At 30.5% G+C, this 21,831-nt stretch overlaps 1 protein-coding gene across 1 annotated transcript; it reads left to right on the plus strand.

The window, feature by feature from the left end:
- The first annotated feature begins 10,084 nt into the window (after positions 1-10,084).
- Positions 10,085-12,603, plus strand: LOC122500701. The gene is made up of 2 exons (XM_043609757.1): positions 10,085-10,989; positions 12,202-12,603. Exon 1 carries the CDS (start codon positions 10,178-10,180, stop codon positions 10,904-10,906), a length of 729 nt encoding a protein of 242 aa, XP_043465692.1. The 5' UTR covers positions 10,085-10,177; the 3' UTR covers positions 10,907-10,989; positions 12,202-12,603.
- The last annotated feature ends 9,228 nt before the right edge of the window (positions 12,604-21,831 follow it).

Below are 21,831 nucleotides of genomic sequence, written 5' to 3' on the forward strand. Positions count from 1 at the left end.
AATGGGAGAGAAAAAGACGCAAATATACGTTTGCTGCATTCTCTCTTATTACAACGCAACGCAAAACGCTGCCATGGGACTGTGGCCTCAGGCTAATGCTGATTCTACACTTAAGCAGCGCTCCGCTTTTCCGTGGCGCTTCGCGTGAGACAGAAAAAGATAGAGATAGTCCCTGTCTTTTTCTATCTCACGCAAAGCGCCACGGAAAAGCGGAGCCCTGGGTAAGTGTAGAATCAGCATAAGGGTGGAGTCCCATGACAGCGTTTTGCGTTGCGTCGTAATGGGAGAGAAAAAAACGCAAATATACGTTTGCTGCATTCTCTCTTATTACAACGCAACGCAAAACGCTGCCATGGGACTGCGGCCTGAGTTTACATGGCTGCGTTTTTGCGTTACGTTTTGCACTCAGCAGTGAGTTTAACAAGGACAAATAGAAATATATGTCTATGTTTCTCACTTAGGACCCAGTCCCATCCCAGTAAGAAACGAAAAATTGAAAAGTATTAAAAAGATTCTATTCTTTTGAATGCCATTTCTGTCCAATACTTTTCTATCCAGTGAGAGCAATATGAAAAGTAACGATATCAATCCTCTTGAATACCCAGTAAGAAAGCAAAGATTAAGAAGCATTAAAAAAATTCTATCCTTTTGAATACCATTTCTGTCCTATGCTTCTGAATTCCGCGACAGTAGTATAATAATATAATACTAATATTGTTGACATATAGAATGTTCAATTACTTTCAAATAACTGCACTCATGAATTTATTTGCTATTTTAAAAAGGAATAATTATTAAATTATCAGTTAAGAGGGTTAAAAGTGTTTAAAGGTCTCTGAAATTTTTAGGTTATGATTTATTGTCTAACAGAATAACGGCCCTGACTCGTTTAAATGACGTAAAATTGGTAAACAATCAATTTTTCAGCAAGTTTTTCTTTGAACACAAACACTTTTTACAAAATCTGCCACTGTATGTATCTTATAAATTACAAAAATCCAGAAGATTGCTTGAATGCATGCAGAAACGCGGTTCCAACGAAAAATTGAAAAGTGATGTAATGACAGGCTGTAATAATTTCGGATGGGATTGGAAAGCATTCAGAAAAAAATTTTGTCTTTGTTAACAATTACAAACAGAATTGAATAGCATTCATTTTTATACGAAACGTGGTCCTATCATGGTATAGAAAAGTATTGGACAGAAATGGCATTCAAAAGTATTGGATAATTTCTACTACACCATACAGAGTTTGAATTATTTCAATCCTTTTCAATTCCTCGCTTCTTAGGGTGGAGTCCCATGATAGCGTTTTGCGTTGCGTTTTGTAACTAGGCCATGAGTGTGAGAGAGATAGAGATATATGTTTGCTCTATTTGCACTCATGGCCTAGTTACAAAACGCAACGCAAAACGCTACCATGGGACTCCAGCCTAAGAGTGCAGTCCCATGGCACCGTTTTGCGTTGCGTTTTGTAACTAGGCAATGAGTGCAAATAGAGCAAACATATATCTGTATCTCTCTCACACTCATGGCCTAGTTACAAAACGCAACGCAAAACGCTGCCATAGGACTGCGGCCTAAAGGAAATCCAAGAACTTTTTTTTACTTTTGGGGCAGTTCAGGAATAATGCCTCATATATTTATTAATAATTATACTTAATAGGTAGATTTTATACATGTATAAATATTAATATCGTGCAAACTTCTCTCATTTCGACGTGGCTGAGTTGCTGACACTTCGGCAGATCAAAAAATGTTTTTTTGCCTACAAGTAATACAGAAATAATTAAAACAAAATAAAAACCGATTTAAGTACAATTAGTGATCTGAAAATACATAAGTACTTTTTTTCCAATGGTGAAACAAAACGTAACCTCTATAAATATATTTCACCAGCGAGCTGATATGCTGACGATATGTACGCCCTACTAAAAAAATAATGACAAAACATCAGAAAAATAATCCCCAGTAAAAAAAAAAGTATTCAGAATAGAGAAAAAGTATTGGTGGAGACGTTCGGTGAATGCGTTTTCGCGACAAAACCGTATTGGTGGGTTACGGTGAATACATTTTGCTTACCGTGAATACATTTTTTTTAAACTCTCGTTTTAAAGATTCATAAGCAAAGTTGAGAATATTTATAAAGAGCGTAAGTGACCTGAAGTATAAAAATGACGATTGCGAGAAGGAAATAAGAAATTTTGAGAAAAAATGAAAAATTAAATGTGACAAACCTACAACGTATGATGATGAAAAGGAACATTGACGATACCGACAGAAACTTGAGAAATCCAAGTAAATGTATGTGAAACAGTAAGTTCCGCCGGTAACGTCAAAGTTCCTTTTAATCATCATACGTTGTAGGCACAGAAAAGCATATGGTAATTGATCAACATTTGACAATCTGTTTGTCACATTTAATTTTTCGTTTTTTCTCAAAATTTCTTATTTCCTTCTCGCAATAGTCATTTTTATACTTCAGCTCACTTACGCTCTTTATAAATATTCTCAACTTTGCTTAGGAATCTTTAAATCGAAAGTTTAAAAAAAAAAGTATTCACGGTAAGCAAAATGTATTCACCGTAACCCACCAATACGGTTTTGTCGCGAAAACGCATTCACCGAACGTCTCCACCAATACTTTTTCTCTATTCTGAATACTTTTTTTTTTACTGGGTCAGAATTTCTGGTGTTTTTGAGCAGTTTTTCTTACAATTGCAGCTCAAAAACATGAAAAAGAAATAGAACCCTTCAAAATACTGCCAAGAATCATGAAAACTTTTATGACTGCCACCGAATTTTTTTATAGCACAGCAAAGAATCTTTTTTGGGGATGTATTCTTGTTCCTTTATGTAAAAGGGTCGTCACGCCTTTTAAAACTTAGGTATTCCATCGAGAAACCATTATACATTTTTTAATGTTTAAAATCATTTTTGTTTATTTCAACATTATATTTAATGTTTATAAACTCAGATTATTTTGAAGACTGTTTTACGTATACCTTATACTCTCTTGGATTAAAATTCAAAAATGATATCAGTTTTTACATATCAGTTATAGTTCACGAGATAGCTTATAATTTCTTCAAAATGAAGTTTCTTAGAATAAATTTTAGATATTTGGAAACATGAATTATCACAGATTCTAAATTTTTAAATTATAAACTTCCATCAGTTAAATTGCTCAAGTTTCAAGTAATAAAATTTTTGTTTAAACAATCATAAACCTTCAGAACAATACCTTTTTTGCCCACTCGACTCAACTCAGTCACAATGACCAATTCGCTACGCACCTTCCCTACTAAAAATAAAATCAGGAATGGTCAGACAAATGGTCAGGCCGCCTGACCACTTTAATCCAGTTTTCTTACGATTCTGGATGGATCTCGTCAGAAATCTATCACAACTGATCAGGAGGAAGTTTAAAGTGGTCACAAGTTTGCTTCTATCCCCTCCTCTTTGTTGACCCCGCCCATAATTGGTGACTATTTGAGACCATTTGTATCTCATTTTTGACCATATTTTTAAGCCACTTCTGTTTTATTTATTTAAACAATATGCAAAAAGTTGCAACAAATTAATTTTAAAAAATATATTTTATTAATTAATATCAGTTTGTTTACATACGGAACAACTTGAAACTAATTCCCGGAATTAAATTAAAATTTGGACCCTACGGGGATCGAACCCCGACGCATGACCTAACCTAGTGCCTAAACTAACTGCCCTAACGACTGCGACTACCGAACCGACTTACATATTTCTGGATTCAACTGTCTATATAAAGAGCAACTGTAAAATAGTAAAATTCAATTACCAATATTATCAATAAATCAGAATAAACTGTTAAATAATTTTTATTAATTAATTATATTTCAATTTAGTCATAATAGGTTATGTGAATTAATAAAAATTAACATTATTAATTGAATCAATAATAAATTAAGTCTTAACTTTACAATTTGGAATGTTTCATAAACTATAATACGAATACAGATTAATAATAATTATTATTATATCTGCATTTAAAATGAATTTAGTATTTAATATTAATTTAATTAAACATTATAATTTATAATAATAATGAATTATTAATGCAATATTGAAATTTTTATAAATTTAATATTTAAATTATTAATAATCATTATAGTAAGAAATTATTCTATTAATGATTAATAATAATTTAAATATAACTGTATTTCAATTATAATGCAAATACTTCTCATAATAAGTACTGACTGGTATAGTAAATTACTAATATTATGAAACAAAATTTATTATTAATTAACTATATTAAATAATTACAAGTAAATATACATTTATCAAATTAATATATTATAAATATACATTAAATAAATATATTAAATAATGTTAAAAGAATGGTCCGAATGTTTTGATTTATTTACCTACATTTGCTGTATAATTAATTCAATAATTATACCAATTTGAAAAATGAGAACTTTTGTTAAGTTAAAAGAACAATTTTTATAATAGAATAATGTATTCTGAAATGTAAAAAATAAATTTGAAAGATTTTATATGTATATATAAATTTTCATGAGACTTTACCAAAATTAGAAAGATGTACCAAAATTTTTATAGGTTATGTGTTCACACATTTCAGAAATAGTCAAGAATTTCAGAAATGGTCAGGAATTTCAGAAATGGCCACAGCTTCGAAAATGGTGGGAGTAAAGTGGGAGGAGCTTGGAAAGTATTTGGTTAGGAATGGTGAGAAACGTTCGAAAACGTCAGAAGTGGTGAGACTGTTCAGGAATGTTCAGAAATTCTGACCATTCCTGACGATTCCTGATTTTATTTTTAGTAGGGTTTCTTTAACAATAGATTTTCGAGTCTATTGTGATGATTTTAAAACAAGAATTTTATAACTTAAAACTTCTGCATTTTAACTAATGCAACTTTGTAACATAAAAATTTAGAATCTATGGTATTTTACGATTCCAAATATCTAAAATTTATTTTAAAAATCATTTTTTTAATTATCACCCTAACCTTATAATTTATTTTAATAAATGTTTTTTAAAATAAATTTTAGATATTTGGAATCGTAAAATACCATAGATTCTAAATTTTTATGTTACAAAGTTGAATTAGTTAAAATGCAGAATTTTAAAGTTATAAAATTCTTATTTTAAAATCATCACAATAGATTCGGAAAATCTATTGTTAAAGAAAGGTGCATAGCGAATTGGTCATTGGGACTGAGTTGAGTCGAGTGGGCAAAAAAAGGCATTGTTCTGAAGGTTTATGATTTTTTAAACAAAAATTTTATGACTTGAAATTTGTTTAATTTAACTAATTGAAGTTTATAATTTAAAAATTTAGAATCTGTGATATTTCATGATTCCATATATCTAAAATTTATTCTAAGAAACTTTATTTTGAAGAAATTAAAAGATACGCTTCAAGTATGGTCAGCTTGGTTTGTGAAGTGAAGTGAGAAGCTGATAGAGTTCTCACAAGACGCATCAAATCCATTCTAAAAATTCTGTCAGAAATAATCTGAAAAATGACAAATCATCAGAGTCAAGAAGAAGCATCAGAAAATCTGACGAATAATCAGAACTCTGATGTTTTGTCATGATTCCTCATTATTTTTTTAGTAGGGCGTACCCACGCTGCACGATTTTTAGGTTATAATGCTCTGGGGTAGTGTCTGATCGGAAAGGCAATATAAACCGTTTTTTTGACTCGCTGTTTTATATATGTATTTTGTTAACTTTTTACATATAACATTAAGTTAACTTTAAAAAAGTTAACAAAATGTTATCTAAAGATCGTTGATCTAATGATAATTTTAAACAGTTAACAAAATGTTATCTGAAGTTCGTTGAACTAATGATGATTTTAAATAGTTATCGTTTTAATTACTATTATACTACACAAAAATGTCAACTTAAAAATATTATCAATCAGATAACTTATAATTGTTGTCAAATTTACATACACATTTTCAATAACTTTTGTTACCTTTCCCAGTAAAAAAGGATTTTTTAATATAGCATTTTGGACGATTAAGCAAGCCGTCTGCTCAATTGTCCAAACGGCATTTGGACAATTGGAGTGGTTCCCTGTTTAAAAAATTTGATAGAAATGGAAAGAAAAAAATTTCTTTCCATTTCAATCCTGTTTCTGAATCCAAAATTTTCAAAAATTACAATCAGTTTCTATCACATACTTTTAATAGAAAGTCTATCCAAATCAATACTTTGTCTATCCGAAAATTGTCCCATGTTGTCCCACTGATTTCAAAGAAAGTCCTATCAAATTCTATCAAAATTGATTATTAAAAATTGTTTCCAATCCAATAAGATTTTTTGATTTAAATTCTATCAAATCCTATATCGAAAAATGACAGAAAGTTCTTTCCTATTGTATCCAAGGTGGTTACAATTGAAAACATACGCTTTGAAAAAAAATATTTGTGGAAAAAATAATAAAAGATTCTTATGACCATTAATAACATTATATTCTTAGCACACTCCAAACATACAAACATTTTAATTAAACTGGAAGAATTAAATTAAAATTTGTACCCTATGGGAATCGAACCCCGCACCTATGACCTATCTATCTAAACGCTTAACGACCGCGGCTACCGAATCGACGTGAGAAATATTTTTCGACCTGTCTATATAAACTGCAAATTTGAAAAACGTAAGTTTATGTAAAATATTATAATTTTTGTAAGTACCCATAAAAATACAAGCAGAAATTAAAATATTTATAGAGATTTGCAATATATGCTATTATGTTAAAAATATTAATTAAATATTTAATAAATTTTTGCTTAAATGTCATTTGACCGCTTTGTAATTTTTTGTAAATATTTGCAAAAAATAACATCAAACGAAATAAAAAAATGAAAAACACAGCTCAACTGTGTTAAAAAAATTTCGTTGATTTTCTAAAATGTTAAAACTTTTATAAAAATCTGTAGTTCACAACAAAACAATAAAGGGGCGCATGATTATTCCCCAAATGTCATTTTTCCGAAATGTCATTTTATCGAACTGCACTTTTGCGAATAAGTACTTATTTTTGCGAAAAGCCAATTTTGCGAAATATCACTTTTGCGAATTGTCATTTTTGCGAATCGTTATTTTTACGAATTGTCAATTTTCCGAAAAGTCATTTTTGCGAATTGCCATTTTTACGATTTGTCAATTTTCCGAAAAGTCATTTTTGCCAATTGTCATTTTTACGAAAAGACATTTTCGAGAAAAATCATTTTTGCGAATTGTCACTTTTGCGAATCGCCATTTTTACGAATTGTCAAATTTCCGAAAAGTCATTTTTGCGAAAATTCCTATAGTGAATCTATATATGCATACAAGCAGATTTACTATAGGAATTTTCGCAAAAATGACAATTCGCAAAAATGACTTTTCGGAAAATTGACAATTCGTAAAAATGGCGATTCGCAAAAATGACAATTCGCAAAAATAGCTTTTCGCAAAAATGACAATTTGCAAAAATGACAATTCGTAAAAATGACTTTTCGCAAAAATGACTATTCGCAAAAATGACAATTCATAATATTGGTGATTCGTAAAAATGGCGATTCGCAAAAGTGACAATTCGCAAAAATGGCAATTCGTAAAAATGACTTTTCGCAAAAATGACTATTCGCAAAAGTGCAGTTCGGTAAAATGACATTTGGGGAATAATCATAAAATTTGATAGAATTTGTATCCAAACCTTTTGATAGAGAAATAATGGATTTTCATGTGGAAAGAATTTGATAGATATTCAATCAAAACTCATGGATAGCAAACTATAAGAATTTCCGACTCATAGAATTTGATAGAATTTGTATCCAAATCTTGGATAGAGAAATATTAGATTTTCATTTGGAAAGAATTTGATACATATTCAATCAAAACTCATGGATAGAAAATTATAAGATTTTTCGACTCATAGAATTTGATAGAATTCGTATCCAAACTCTTGATAGTAAAATATTGAATTTTAGTATATTATTAACTTTGAAAGATAATACATCAACACTTATGATAGGAATGGATTTAATTTTCTACTTTGGATAGAAGTGGATTGGATTTTCAATATTTGATTAAATTGGATTCGAATTTCAAGGAGTGAAGGAAAAAAATTCTATCAAATCCTATCCATTTTAATAATTTTTTTGAACAGGGTTGCTCAATTATTCGATGCATTAGGTCCGCAATCATCCCAAATGTTTTTCGTGGCTAAAAAACTGCTGAATTAAGAAAAAAAATTACTGAAATGTTACAGAAACTTTAGAGAATTCTAAATTCATCCAGACAAATACAGAAGAAATAGGTATAAAAATACCTCGAGTGAGGAAAAAGAACAAGATTTCTAAAATATCACTTTTCAACTGATGGTAATATATAATTGTAGATTTTCAATAATAGTGTATTAACAATAATATTTTATTTTGATGAATTATCTCTTTTTTAAATTGAGAAACCGAAATCTACAATTATATATTACCACATAACAACTAAGCCATGAGTGTGAGAAGGATACAGATATATGTTTGCTCTATTTGCACTCATTGCCATAGGCGTAGCTAGGTAGGGGCCAGGGGGGGTACGGCCCCCCCGAAATTTCTCCGGGCCCCCCTGAAGAAATGACATAAACATTAAAAAAAATAATACATTTAACGCATAGGGCTAAATTTTAGTTATTATTAGTTTATTTACTCTCCCTACAATAGGTAGGGTTCGAGACTCCCAAATACATACATAATAATCTTAACCTATATTTACAAAAATCCTTACAACTAAACATTCTCTAAATACAACTTAACCTAAACTCAACTCTCTCCACGCTCTCAACCTTACGCTCTAAACCTATCTCCAGTGCCGGGCTTCCGTTTCCAGTTCCTTCTATGCCCATGCTGGCTTCGACCCAATTCGCCCACCCTTTTTCAAAAACCTTCTACTCCTTTCTCGCCTCTCTTACATCCTCCAGTCATCCACTTTTACCCATACATCTATCCATCCAAGCAAAATCTTCTCACCTCATTCTCAGCCTATCCCTGTCTATCACACTTTACACGCTTCCATCCCTCCACCCGTATCCTCCCTCACAACCCAATGGGAAATTTACAACTGGCGTAGTACTGCGCCAGCACTGGCAGCACTGGCGGCAAGGCTGAGAGCCAGCACTGGCATGGCACTGGGATGATAACGCCGTCTGGCGCTGCCGAAGTACTGTCTGTCAGTGCTGCCAGACAGCACTGGACCAGTGCTGGCTGAGAATATTGCCGCAATAAATGCCGTATTGTTATTAATTAGTCGTAAATTCATAATTATAAATAATTTAACAACAAAATGGTAAATAATATTAATAAATAGTTATTATTCATAAAATATTTCTCTTCTTAAAGAAATTGTATTAAAGATGGAGACTAACAATGGATATAGTAAATGAAGTAGAAAAAAATTGTTTACAACATTTAAAAATTAAATAATAAACAATTACAGTAAGTGTGCATTAGATTTTCATATTTTAGTACCTAACAATTGGAATCTAGAAATATCGCAAACCTATGAAAACCTATGCCATGGGACTCCAGCCTTAGGCTGGAGTCCCATGGCAGCGTTTTGCGTTGCGTTGTGATAAGAGAAAATGCAGCAAACGTATATTTGCGTCTTTTTCTCTCCCATTACGACGGAACGCAAAACACTGTCATAGGACTCCAGCCTAAGTCGCCAATAGGTGCCAATAGCCATAGGCGTAGGTAGAACTTTTGGCTAGGGGGGGCCCGGCCCCGGTGCGCATATTCTGATAGGTATATATTTATGGGGGACAAGGGGGATTATGTTCAATTTTCGAAAAATGTTTTTCTGGGCACTAAATTTAACTAAAATTTAGCCGGCTTCCGTTTCCGGTACCGTTTCGGTGTACACGCGTTTGGAAAGAGTTAAGATTTTTTTGAGAAATTTAAAGGTTTTAAAAAGGGTGGGTAGTGCAATTGGGGGTAGTGTAATTGGCGATAGTGTAAAGGAAAAGTATGTTTGTATAGAGTAGTGAATGTATGAGTGATAAAAAAGGTAAAAAAGAAGTGTGTTTTGTGAGGTTAGGTTGCTTGAAGTGAGAGAGAGGAGAGAGAGACAGTGGAAAAATTTTGAGCATTGGAGTGATAAGGTAGATTTCTGGAATGGCTGAGTTTGACTCAAGTGGTGTTAGCGAGAATGAGGAAAAGGCGCGAGTATTTGAAAGGGGGATAGGAAAGAATGGAAAAAAGATGACGTGTGAGGATTGCATGGATTTGTTGGAATTAGTATGGATGTTGAAGGATGCGATGGATGAAGGAGCTAAAAGAGTGAAGGGAAATTTGATGGATATGTATGAGGATGGGGAATCAAGGGACAAAGAGATAGTGGAAATTGAAGAGAGGTTGGAGAAATTGCAGGAAATGTGGAATGAATGGGATAGTAAGTGGAAAAAGGAAAAGGAAAGCATGTGGAGAAGAATGAATGGATTGGAAAAATTTATAAAGGAAGTGAATGAGGGGACTGAGAAAGTTGAGGGAAGTGAATATGAGAGATTAAAGTGGAAAATGGGAGATTTGTTAAGACGAGTGGATGTAGTAGAAAATGAAAAAAGGAAAAAGAATGTAGTGATCAGAGGTATGAATGTAGGTGTGTTGGAGGGTAAAAGAGCAGTGGAAAAAGTGTTGGCGTGGGTGGGGGTTAATGTCTCAGTGAAAATGGTACAAGCGTTAGGAAGGGGTGAATATGGGGTACCAAAGTTATGGTTGGTGGAGTTGGGTAGTGAGGAAGAGAAAATGGAGGTGATGAGGGTGAAAGGAAGACTGAAAGGAAGTGTAATAAGAATAGATGAGGATAGATGTTGGAGAGAGAGAGAAGAATGTTATGGCTATTGAGAGAAAGAGCGTGGACGGAGAGAGTGAATGGAAAACAGGTAAGAATGGGTAAAGATTGTATTTGGGTGGATGGGGTAAAGTATGTTCCCAATGGGAAATGCCAGTGTAGTGCCGATGTTCACCACTGGCTTAATACTCAGACGATTGTTCGGCGTAGTCTAGCCGAGCCTCGACAATTAGTGCTGGCGCAGTACAGAGTTTTTGTTTCGCCAAAGCTTGGACAAGCCACGGCGGCAAGTGCTGGCTGAGTATAGAAAAATTGTTCACAACGCTCTTTGCCAACATTGCTTTTTTGACATAAACTTGAAAAAAATTATAAATAAAGTTTATGAATGTTTATAAATATAAATTTATTCAAAAAATTAATATTTTACTTTTTGGTTGTTCATTTTTTATTCTTATTAAATTTAATAATAACAATTTAACACAATTGTCTTATTTTGTAAATAATAAATTATTTAAACAAATTAAAATTATAAACAAAATTTAAACTTTAATCTCAATAATAATTTGGTTCCTATTAAAATACTATTATACTTATTACTATGAATAAAAAATTGTTAAAAAATTACCACGTAATTTAAGAATTACGTAAAATGTTAAATGCAATAAGTAAAGTAATTTAATTTAATTATTAAAAATTTAGTTTAATTTATTATTTCTAACGTATCCCTATTTTTTCTCATCTTTGACTCAATAATTGTATGTCTGAATGATACTGAGATATTAATAATTTACTGTACACATGTGTCGTTAGCACAGTGGTTAGAGCGTTAGTCTGTTAGTCCGTAGGTCGTAGGTTCGATTCCCCTCATCAGCAATTTTGTTTATTTTCATAGGTTTGCGATATTTCTAGATTCCAATTGTTAGGTACTAAAATATGAAAATCTAATGCACACTTACTGTAATTGTTTATTATTTAATTTTTAAATGTTGTAAACAATTTTTTTCTACTTCATTTACTATATCCATTGTTAGTCTCCATCTTTAATACAATTTCTTTAAGAAGAGAAATATTTTATGAATAATAACTATTTATTAATATTATTTACCATTTTGTTGTTAAATTATTTATAATTATGAATTTACGACTAATTAATAACAATACGGCATTTATTGCGGCAATATTCTCAGTCAGCACTGGTCCAGTGCTGTCTGGCAGCACTGACAGACAGTACTTCGGCAGCGCCAGATGGCGTTATCATCCCAGTGCCATGCCAGTGCTGGCTCTCAGCCTTGCCGCCAGTGCTGCCAGTGCTGGCGCAGTACTACGCCAGTTGTAAATTTCCCATTGGGTTGTGAGGGAGGATACGGGTGGAGGGATGGAAGCGTGTAAAGTGTGATAGACAGGGATAGGCTGAGAATGAGGTGAGAAGATTTTGCTTGGATGGATAGATGTATGGGTAAAAGTGGATGACTGGAGGATGTAAGAGAGGCGAGAAAGGAGTAGAAGGTTTTTGAAAAAGGGTGGGCGAATTGGGTCGAAGCCAGCATGGGCATAGAAGGAACTGGAAACGGAAGCCCGGCACTGGAGATAGGTTTAGAGCGTAAGGTTGAGAGCGTGGAGAGAGTTGAGTTTAGGTTAAGTTGTATTTAGAGAATGTTTAGTTGTAAGGATTTTTGTAAATATAGGTTAAGATTATTATGTATGTATTTGGGAGTCTCGAACCCTACCTATTGTAGGGAGAGTAAATAAACTAATAATAACTAAAATTTAGCCCTATGCGTTAAATGTATTATTTTTTTTAATGTTTATGTCATTTCTTCAGGGGGGCCCGGAGAAATTTCGGGGGGGCCGTACCCCCCCTGGCCCCTACCTAGCTACGCCTATGGCAATGAGTGCAAATAGAGCAAACATATATCTGTATCCTTCTCACACTCATGGCTTAGTTGTTATGTGGTAATATATAATTGTAGATTTCGGTTTCTCAATTTAAAAAAGAGATAATTCATCAAAATAAAATATTATTGTTAATACACTATTATTGAAAATCTACAATTATATATTACCATCAGTTGAAAAGTGATATTTTAGAAATCTTGTTCTTTTTCCTCACTCGAGGTATTTTTATACCTATTTCTTCTGTATTTGTCTGGATGAATTTAGAATTCTCTAAAGTTTCTGTAACATTTCAGTAATTTTTTTTCTTAATTCAGCAGTTTTTTAGCCACGAAAAACATTTGGGATGATTGCGGACCTAATGCATCGAATAATTGAGCAACCCTGTTCAAAAAAATTATTAAAATGGATAGGATTTGATAGAATTTTTTTCCTTCACTCCTTGAAATTCGAATCCAATTTAATCAAATATTGAAAATCCAATCCACTTCTATCCAAAGTAGAAAATTAAATCCATTCCTATCATAAGTGTTGATGTATTATCTTTCAAAGTTAATAATATACTAAAATTCAATATTTTACTATCAAGAGTTTGGATACGAATTCTATCAAATTCTATGAGTCGAAAAATCTTATAATTTTCTATCCATGAGTTTTGATTGAATATGTATCAAATTCTTTCCAAATGAAAATCTAATATTTCTCTATCCAAGATTTGGATACAAATTCTATCAAATTCTATGAGTCGGAAATTCTTATAGTTTGCTATCCATGAGTTTTGATTGAATATCTATCAAATTCTTTCCACATGAAAATCCATTATTTCTCTATCAAAAGGTTTGGATACAAATTCTATCAAATTTTATGATTATTCCCCAAATGTCATTTTACCGAACTGCACTTTTGCGAATAGTCATTTTTGCGAAAAGTCATTTTTACGAATTGCCATTTTTGCGAATTGTCACTTTTGCGAATCGCCATTTTTACGAATCACCAATATTATGAATTGTCATTTTTGCGAATAGTCATTTTTGCGAAAAGTCATTTTTACGAATTGTCATTTTTGCAAATTGTCATTTTTGCGAAAAGCTATTTTTGCGAATTGTCATTTTTGCGAATCGCCATTTTTACGAATTGTCAATTTTCCGAAAAGTCATTTTTGCGAATTGTCATTTTTGCGAAAATTCCTATAGTAAATCTGCTTGTATGCATATATAGATTCACTATAGGAATTTTCGCAAAAATGACTTTTCGGAAATTTGACAATTCGTAAAAATGGCGATTCGCAAAAGTGACAATTCGCAAAAATGATTTTTCTCGAAAATGTCTTTTCGTAAAAATGACAATTGGCAAAAATGACTTTTCGGAAAATTGACAAATCGTAAAAATGGCAATTCGCAAAAATGACTTTTCGGAAAATTGACAATTCGTAAAAATAACGATTCGCAAAAATGACAATTCGCAAAAGTGATATTTCGCAAAATTGGCTTTTCGCAAAAATAAGTACTTATTCGCAAAAGTGCAGTTCGATAAAATGACATTTCGGAAAAATGACATTTGGGGAATAATCATGCGCCCCTTTATTGTTTTGTTGTGAACTACAGATTTTTATAAAAGTTTTAACATTTTAGAAAATCAACGAAATTTTTTTAACACAGTTGAGCTGTGTTTTTCATTTTTTTATTTCGTTTGATGTTATTTTTTGCAAATATTTACAAAAAATTACAAAGCGGTCAAATGACATTTAAGCAAAAATTTATTAAATATTTAATTAATATTTTTAACATAATAGCATATATTGCAAATCTCTATAAATATTTTAATTTCTGCTTGTATTTTTATGGGTACTTACAAAAATTATAATATTTTACATAAACTTACGTTTTTCAAATTTGCAGTTTATATAGACAGGTCGAAAAATATTTCTCACGTCGATTCGGTAGCCGCGGTCGTTAAGCGTTTAGATAGATAGGTCATAGGTGCGGGGTTCGATTCCCATAGGGTACAAATTTTAATTTAATTCTTCCAGTTTAATTAAAATGTTTGTATGTTTGGAGTGTGCTAAGAATATAATGTTATTAATGGTCATAAGAATCTTTTATTATTTTTTCCACAAATATTTTTTTCAAAGCGTATGTTTTCAATTGTAACCACCTTGGATACAATAGGAAAGAACTTTCTGTCATTTTTCGATATAGGATTTGATAGAATTTAAATCAAAAAATCTTATTGGATTGGAAACAATTTTTAATAATCAATTTTGATAGAATTTGATAGGACTTTCTTTGAAATCAGTGGGACAACATGGGACAATTTTCGGATAGACAAAGTATTGATTTGGATAGACTTTCTATTAAAAGTATGTGATAGAAACTGATTGTAATTTTTGAAAATTTTGGATTCAGAAACAGGATTGAAATGGAAAGAAATTTTTTTCTTTCCATTTCTATCAAATTTTTTAAACAGGGAACCACTCCAATTGTCCAAATGCCGTTTGGACAATTGAGCAGACGGCTTGCTTAATCGTCCAAAATGCTATATTAAAAAATCCTTTTTTACTGGGAAAGGTAACAAAAGTTATTGAAAATGTGTATGTAAATTTGACAACAATTATAAGTTATCTGATTGATAATATTTTTAAGTTGACATTTTTGTGTAGTATAATAGTAATTAAAACGATAACTATTTAAAATCATCATTAGTTCAACGAACTTCAGATAACATTTTGTTAACTGTTTAAAATTATCATTAGATCAACGATCTTTAGATAACATTTTGTTAACTTTTTTAAAGTTAACTTAATGTTATATGTAAAAAGTTAACAAAATACATATATAAAACAGCGAGTCAAAAAAACGGTTTATATTGCCTTTCCGATCAGACACTACCCCAGAGCATTATAACCTAAAAATCGTGCAGCGTGGGTACGCCCTACTAAAAAAATAATGAGGAATCATGACAAAACATCAGAGTTCTGATTATTCGTCAGATTTTCTGATGCTTCTTCTTGACTCTGATGATTTGTCATTTTTCAGATTATTTCTGACAGAATTTTTAGAATGGATTTGATGCGTCTTGTGAGAACTCTATCAGCTTCTCACTTCACTTCACAAACCAAGCTGACCATACTTGAAGCGTATCTTTTAATTTCTTCAAAATAAAGTTTCTTAGAATAAATTTTAGATATATGGAATCATGAAATATCACAGATTCTAAATTTTTAAATTATAAACTTCAATTAGTTAAATTAAACAAATTTCAAGTCATAAAATTTTTGTTTAAAAAATCATAAACCTTCAGAACAATGCCTTTTTTGCCCACTCGACTCAACTCAGTCCCAATGACCAATTCGCTATGCACCTTTCTTTAACAATAGATTTTCCGAATCTATTGTGATGATTTTAAAATAAGAATTTTATAACTTTAAAATTCTGCATTTTAACTAATTCAACTTTGTAACATAAAAATTTAGAATCTATGGTATTTTACGATTCCAAATATCTAAAATTTATTTTAAAAAACATTTATTAAAATAAATTATAAGGTTAGGGTGATAATTAAAAAAATGATTTTTAAAATAAATTTTAGATATTTGGAATCGTAAAATACCATAGATTCTAAATTTTTATGTTACAAAGTTGCATTAGTTAAAATGCAGAAGTTTTAAGTTATAAAATTCTTGTTTTAAAATCATCACAATAGACTCGAAAATCTATTGTTAAAGAAACCCTACTAAAAATAAAATCAGGAATCGTCAGGAATGGTCAGAATTTCTGAACATTCCTGAACAGTCTCACCACTTCTGACGTTTTCGAACGTTTCTCACCATTCCTAACCAAATACTTTCCAAGCTCCTCCCACTTTACTCCCACCATTTTCGAAGCTGTGGCCATTTCTGAAATTCCTGACCATTTCTGAAATTCTTGACTATTTCTGAAATGTGTGAACACATAACCTATAAAAATTTTGGTACATCTTTCTAATTTTGGTAAAGTCTCATGAAAATTTATATATACATATAAAATCTTTCAAATTTATTTTTTACATTTCAGAATACATTATTCTATTATAAAAATTGTTCTTTTAACTTAACAAAAGTTCTCATTTTTCAAATTGGTATAATTATTGAATTAATTATACAGCAAATGTAGGTAAATAAATCAAAACATTCGGACCATTCTTTTAACATTATTTAATATATTTATTTAATGTATATTTATAATATATTAATTTGATAAATGTATATTTACTTGTAATTATTTAATATAGTTAATTAATAATAAATTTTGTTTCATAATATTAGTAATTTACTATACCAGTCAGTACTTATTATGAGAAGTATTTGCATTATAATTGAAATACAGTTATATTTAAATTATTATTAATCATTAATAGAATAATTTCTTACTATAATGATTATTAATAATTTAAATATTAAATTTATAAAAATTTCAATATTGCATTAATAATTCATTATTATTATAAATTATAATGTTTAATTAAATTAATATTAAATACTAAATTCATTTTAAATGCAGATATAATAATAATTATTATTAATCTGTATTCGTATTATAGTTTATGAAACATTCCAAATTGTAAAGTTAAGACTTAATTTATTATTGATTCAATTAATAATGTTAATTTTTATTAATTCACATAACCTATTATGACTAAATTGAAATATAATTAATTAATAAAAATTATTTAACAGTTTATTCTGATTTATTGATAATATTGGTAATTGAATTTTACTATTTTACAGTTGCTCTTTATATAGACAGTTGAATCCAGAAATATGTAAGTCGGTTCGGTAGTCGCAGTCGTTAGGGCAGTTAGTTTAGGCACTAGGTTAGGTCATGCGTCGGGGTTCGATCCCCGTAGGGTCCAAATTTTAATTTAATTCCGGGAATTAGTTTCAAGTTGTTCCGTATGTAAACAAACTGATATTAATTAATAAAATATATTTTTTAAAATTAATTTGTTGCAACTTTTTGCATATTGTTTAAATAAATAAAACAGAAGTGGCTTAAAAATATGGTCAAAAATGAGATACAAATGGTCTCAAATAGTCACCAATTATGGGCGGGGTCAACAAAGAGGAGGGGATAGAAGCAAACTTGTGACCACTTTAAACTTCCTCCTGATCAGTTGTGATAGATTTCTGACGAGATCCATCCAGAATCGTAAGAAAACTGGATTAAAGTGGTCAGGCGGCCTGACCATTTGTCTGACCATTCCTGATTTTATTTTTAGTAGGGAAGGTGCGTAGCGAATTGGTCATTGTGACTGAGTTGAGTCGAGTGGGCAAAAAAGGTATTGTTCTGAAGGTTTATGATTGTTTAAACAAAAATTTTATTACTTGAAACTTGAGCAATTTAACTGATGGAAGTTTATAATTTAAAAATTTAGAATCTGTGATAATTCATGTTTCCAAATATCTAAAATTTATTCTAAGAAACTTCATTTTGAAGAAATTATAAGCTATCTCGTGAACTATAACTGATATGTAAAAACTGATATCATTTTTGAATTTTAATCCAAGAGAGTATAAGGTATACGTAAAACAGTCTTCAAAATAATCTGAGTTTATAAACATTAAATATAATGTTGAAATAAACAAAAATGATTTTAAACATTAAAAAATGTATAATGGTTTCTCGATGGAATACCTAAGTTTTAAAAGGCGTGACGACCCTTTTACATAAAGGAACAAGAATACATCCCCAAAAAAGATTCTTTGCTGTGCTATAAAAAAATTCGGTGGCAGTCATAAAAGTTTTCATGATTCTTGGCAGTATTTTGAAGGGTTCTATTTCTTTTTCATGTTTTTGAGCTGCAATTGTAAGAAAAACTGCTCAAAAACACCAGAAATTCTGACCCAGTAAAAAAAAAAGTATTCAGAATAGAGAAAAAGTATTGGTGGAGACGTTCGGTGAATGCGTTTTCGCGACAAAACCGTATTGGTGGGTTACGGTGAATACATTTTGCTTACCGTGAATACTTTTTTTTTAAACTTTCGATTTAAAGATTCCTAAGCAAAGTTGAGAATATTTATAAAGAGCGTAAGTGAGCTGAAGTATAAAAATGACTATTGCGAGAAGGAAATAAGAAATTTTGAGAAAAAACGAAAAATTAAATGTGACAAACAGATTGTCAAATGTTGATCAATTACCATATGCTTTTCTGTGCCTACAACGTATGATGATTAAAAGGAACTTTGACGTTACCGGCGGAACTTACTGTTTCACATACATTTACTTGGATTTCTCAAGTTTCTGTCGGTATCGTCAATGTTCCTTTTCATCATCATACGTTGTAGGTTTGTCACATTTAATTTTTCATTTTTTCTCAAAATTTCTTATTTCCTTCTCGCAATCGTCATTTTTATACTTCAGGTCACTTACGCTCTTTATAAATATTCTCAACTTTGCTTATGAATCTTTAAAACGAGAGTTTAAAAAAAATGTATTCACGGTAAGCAAAATGTATTCACCGTAACCCACCAATACGGTTTTGTCGCGAAAACGCATTCACCGAACGTCTCCACCAATACTTTTTCTCTATTCTGAATACTTTTTTTTTTACTGGGGATTATTTTTCTGATGTTTTGTCATTATTTTTTTAGTAGGGCGTACATATCGTCAGCATATCAGCTCGCTGGTGAAATATATTTATAGAGGTTACGTTTTGTTTCACCATTGGAAAAAAAGTACTTATGTATTTTCAGATCACTAATTGTACTTAAATCGGTTTTTATTTTGTTTTAATTATTTCTGTATTACTTGTAGGCAAAAAAACATTTTTTGATCTGCCGAAGTGTCAGCAACTCAGCCACGTCGAAATGAGAGAAGTTTGCACGATATTAATATTTATACATGTATAAAATCTACCTATTAAGTATAATTATTAATAAATATATGAGGCATTATTCCTGAACTGCCCCAAAAGTAAAAAAAAGTTCTTGGATTTCCTTTAGGCCGCAGTCCTATGGCAGCGTTTTGCGTTGCGTTTTGTAACTAGGCCATGAGTGTGAGAGAGATACAGATATATGTTTGCTCTATTTGCACTCTTTGCCTTGTTACAAAACGCAACGCAAAACGCTGCCATGGGACTCCAGCCTTAGGGTGGAGTCCCATGGCAGCGTTTTGCGTTGCGTTTTGTAACTAGGCAATGAGTGTGAGAGAGATGGAGATATATGTTTGCTATATTTGCACTCATGGGCTAGTTACAAAACGCAACGCAAAACGCTGCCATGGGACTTCACCCTTATACTTTGGAAATATGTTACCCTAGTAGGTACAAGTTACTACACCAATTTACAGGTCCCAACCCCCCACCCCAATCAAAAGGGTGGGGGGTTGAAATTTCAGCTTCAACTCGAACATGCATTCTTTAAACATTTGTAGCTTCTACTTAAATTATTCAATTAAAAAAAGTAAGTAGTGTTTTAGAAAGGTTTTTTTGTGTACTTTTAAAATATTTTATTTATATAATAAAAAAAAAATTTTTTTAAATAAATAGTTTTTTGCAATTTTGTGCAAGTTCGGTAGTTTTTATTTTCTTTTTAATAATCTCAAATGAAAGCTTGAGAATTCCCCTAAGAGAAGATATAAGTCTGAAAATGGGCCGAAACAATTTGCCAAAGATATAGTGTAATAAGTAAAATTTGTCCGTCCGCTCGCGCACTCCAGCGCGATGAACAGTGGGATTTTTTTTCAACTTACTATTGAAAATTGTCTAGAAACTACAAATTCTATCGGATGTTGATGTTCTTGATTTAAAATTACTAAGAGATCCATCAAAGTCGATTTTTGAATTTTTAATTGTTTATTTTTTTCTTGTTACTCAAAAATTTGACAAATTACAATATTTTTAGAAAAAATCATGTTAGTTTTTTTATTTTTCCATTACACATGATCGAAATCAATTTAAATTAGTCTAGTATGACCACCGGACAATTAATAAAGCATAATACAATTTATTTAAATTGTTGCAAACAATGTTAATTAACAAATAGATTACTTCGGACCTTCTTCATAAAAAAAATTGGTTTTTTTGCAGACAAGTTAAAATTTATGTCTAATTTAGTAAAAAACTATTTTACAGTTAAAAATTATCATTAATATTAACAATTCAATATAACAACTTCTTATAAAAAACGATTAATTTCTGAGATGATTTATATTAAATGCAATAATTTTACTATTAACAAGAAGGAAGATATACAGTTTCTTAGTAATTCCTATTTTCCTTTGCTTAATAAATTGAAATAATGGTTATAATTCATAATATTTCGATTGCGGGTCATTGACCCCATCGACTGTATATAACGCGAAAATTGTCACCGGCTCAGTCAGTTTGACTAATCACTCGTTTTAATATGTTTGTGATTTGTAAATTTAAATATTTTATATTTTTTTGTTGTATTGCGTTTATTTATGTTTTTAATTTATTGACGTGATGTTTATTTTATTGACTTTAACTAGGTAAAAATTGTTTTTTATTTTTTGTTTAAATTTAAATTTTCAAAATTTTGTTGTATTAATTTTTTTTAAAAAAATTTTTCTATTAAAGTGACCTGATGATGGTGGCGAACCTGACCACCGAAACGTCGTCTATTTTATAAAAAAGTAAAAGAGTGTTTTTCTTTTACCTTTTATATACGTCTTCCAAAAATCGAAAAAATTAATTTATTAATTATATAAACAATAATCAACTTCCTTTTGTATTTTGTAAACATTTTCGTCATTTTTCAAACTTTAAATATTTATATCATATGTACATTCTTTCAAAAACTTAAAAAATTTATTTGCTTAAACAATTACATTTGTTATAAACAAATTTTTCATTTTTTAACAAATAATTAGCTTTTTTCATCAAACAAAATTTTTTCCTTTTTTATATTTACTATCATAAAAAAGAACTCCTTAATGAAATGGGAATACTATAAATTATTCATTTAATTTTAATAAACATTATAAGTTAACAAATATTTAACTTTGTTCTTTTTTCACAGAAAAAATATATTTATTTATATGCATTTAAATGTAAACTGTTTTAACTGAATAATGGTTTACTTCAT

The sequence above is a fragment of the Leptopilina heterotoma genome, unplaced genomic scaffold (genome assembly GCF_015476425.1).
Source record: "Leptopilina heterotoma isolate Lh14 unplaced genomic scaffold, ASM1547642v1 Lhet_190, whole genome shotgun sequence".
In the NCBI taxonomy this organism is placed as follows: Eukaryota; Metazoa; Arthropoda; class Insecta; order Hymenoptera; family Figitidae; genus Leptopilina; species Leptopilina heterotoma.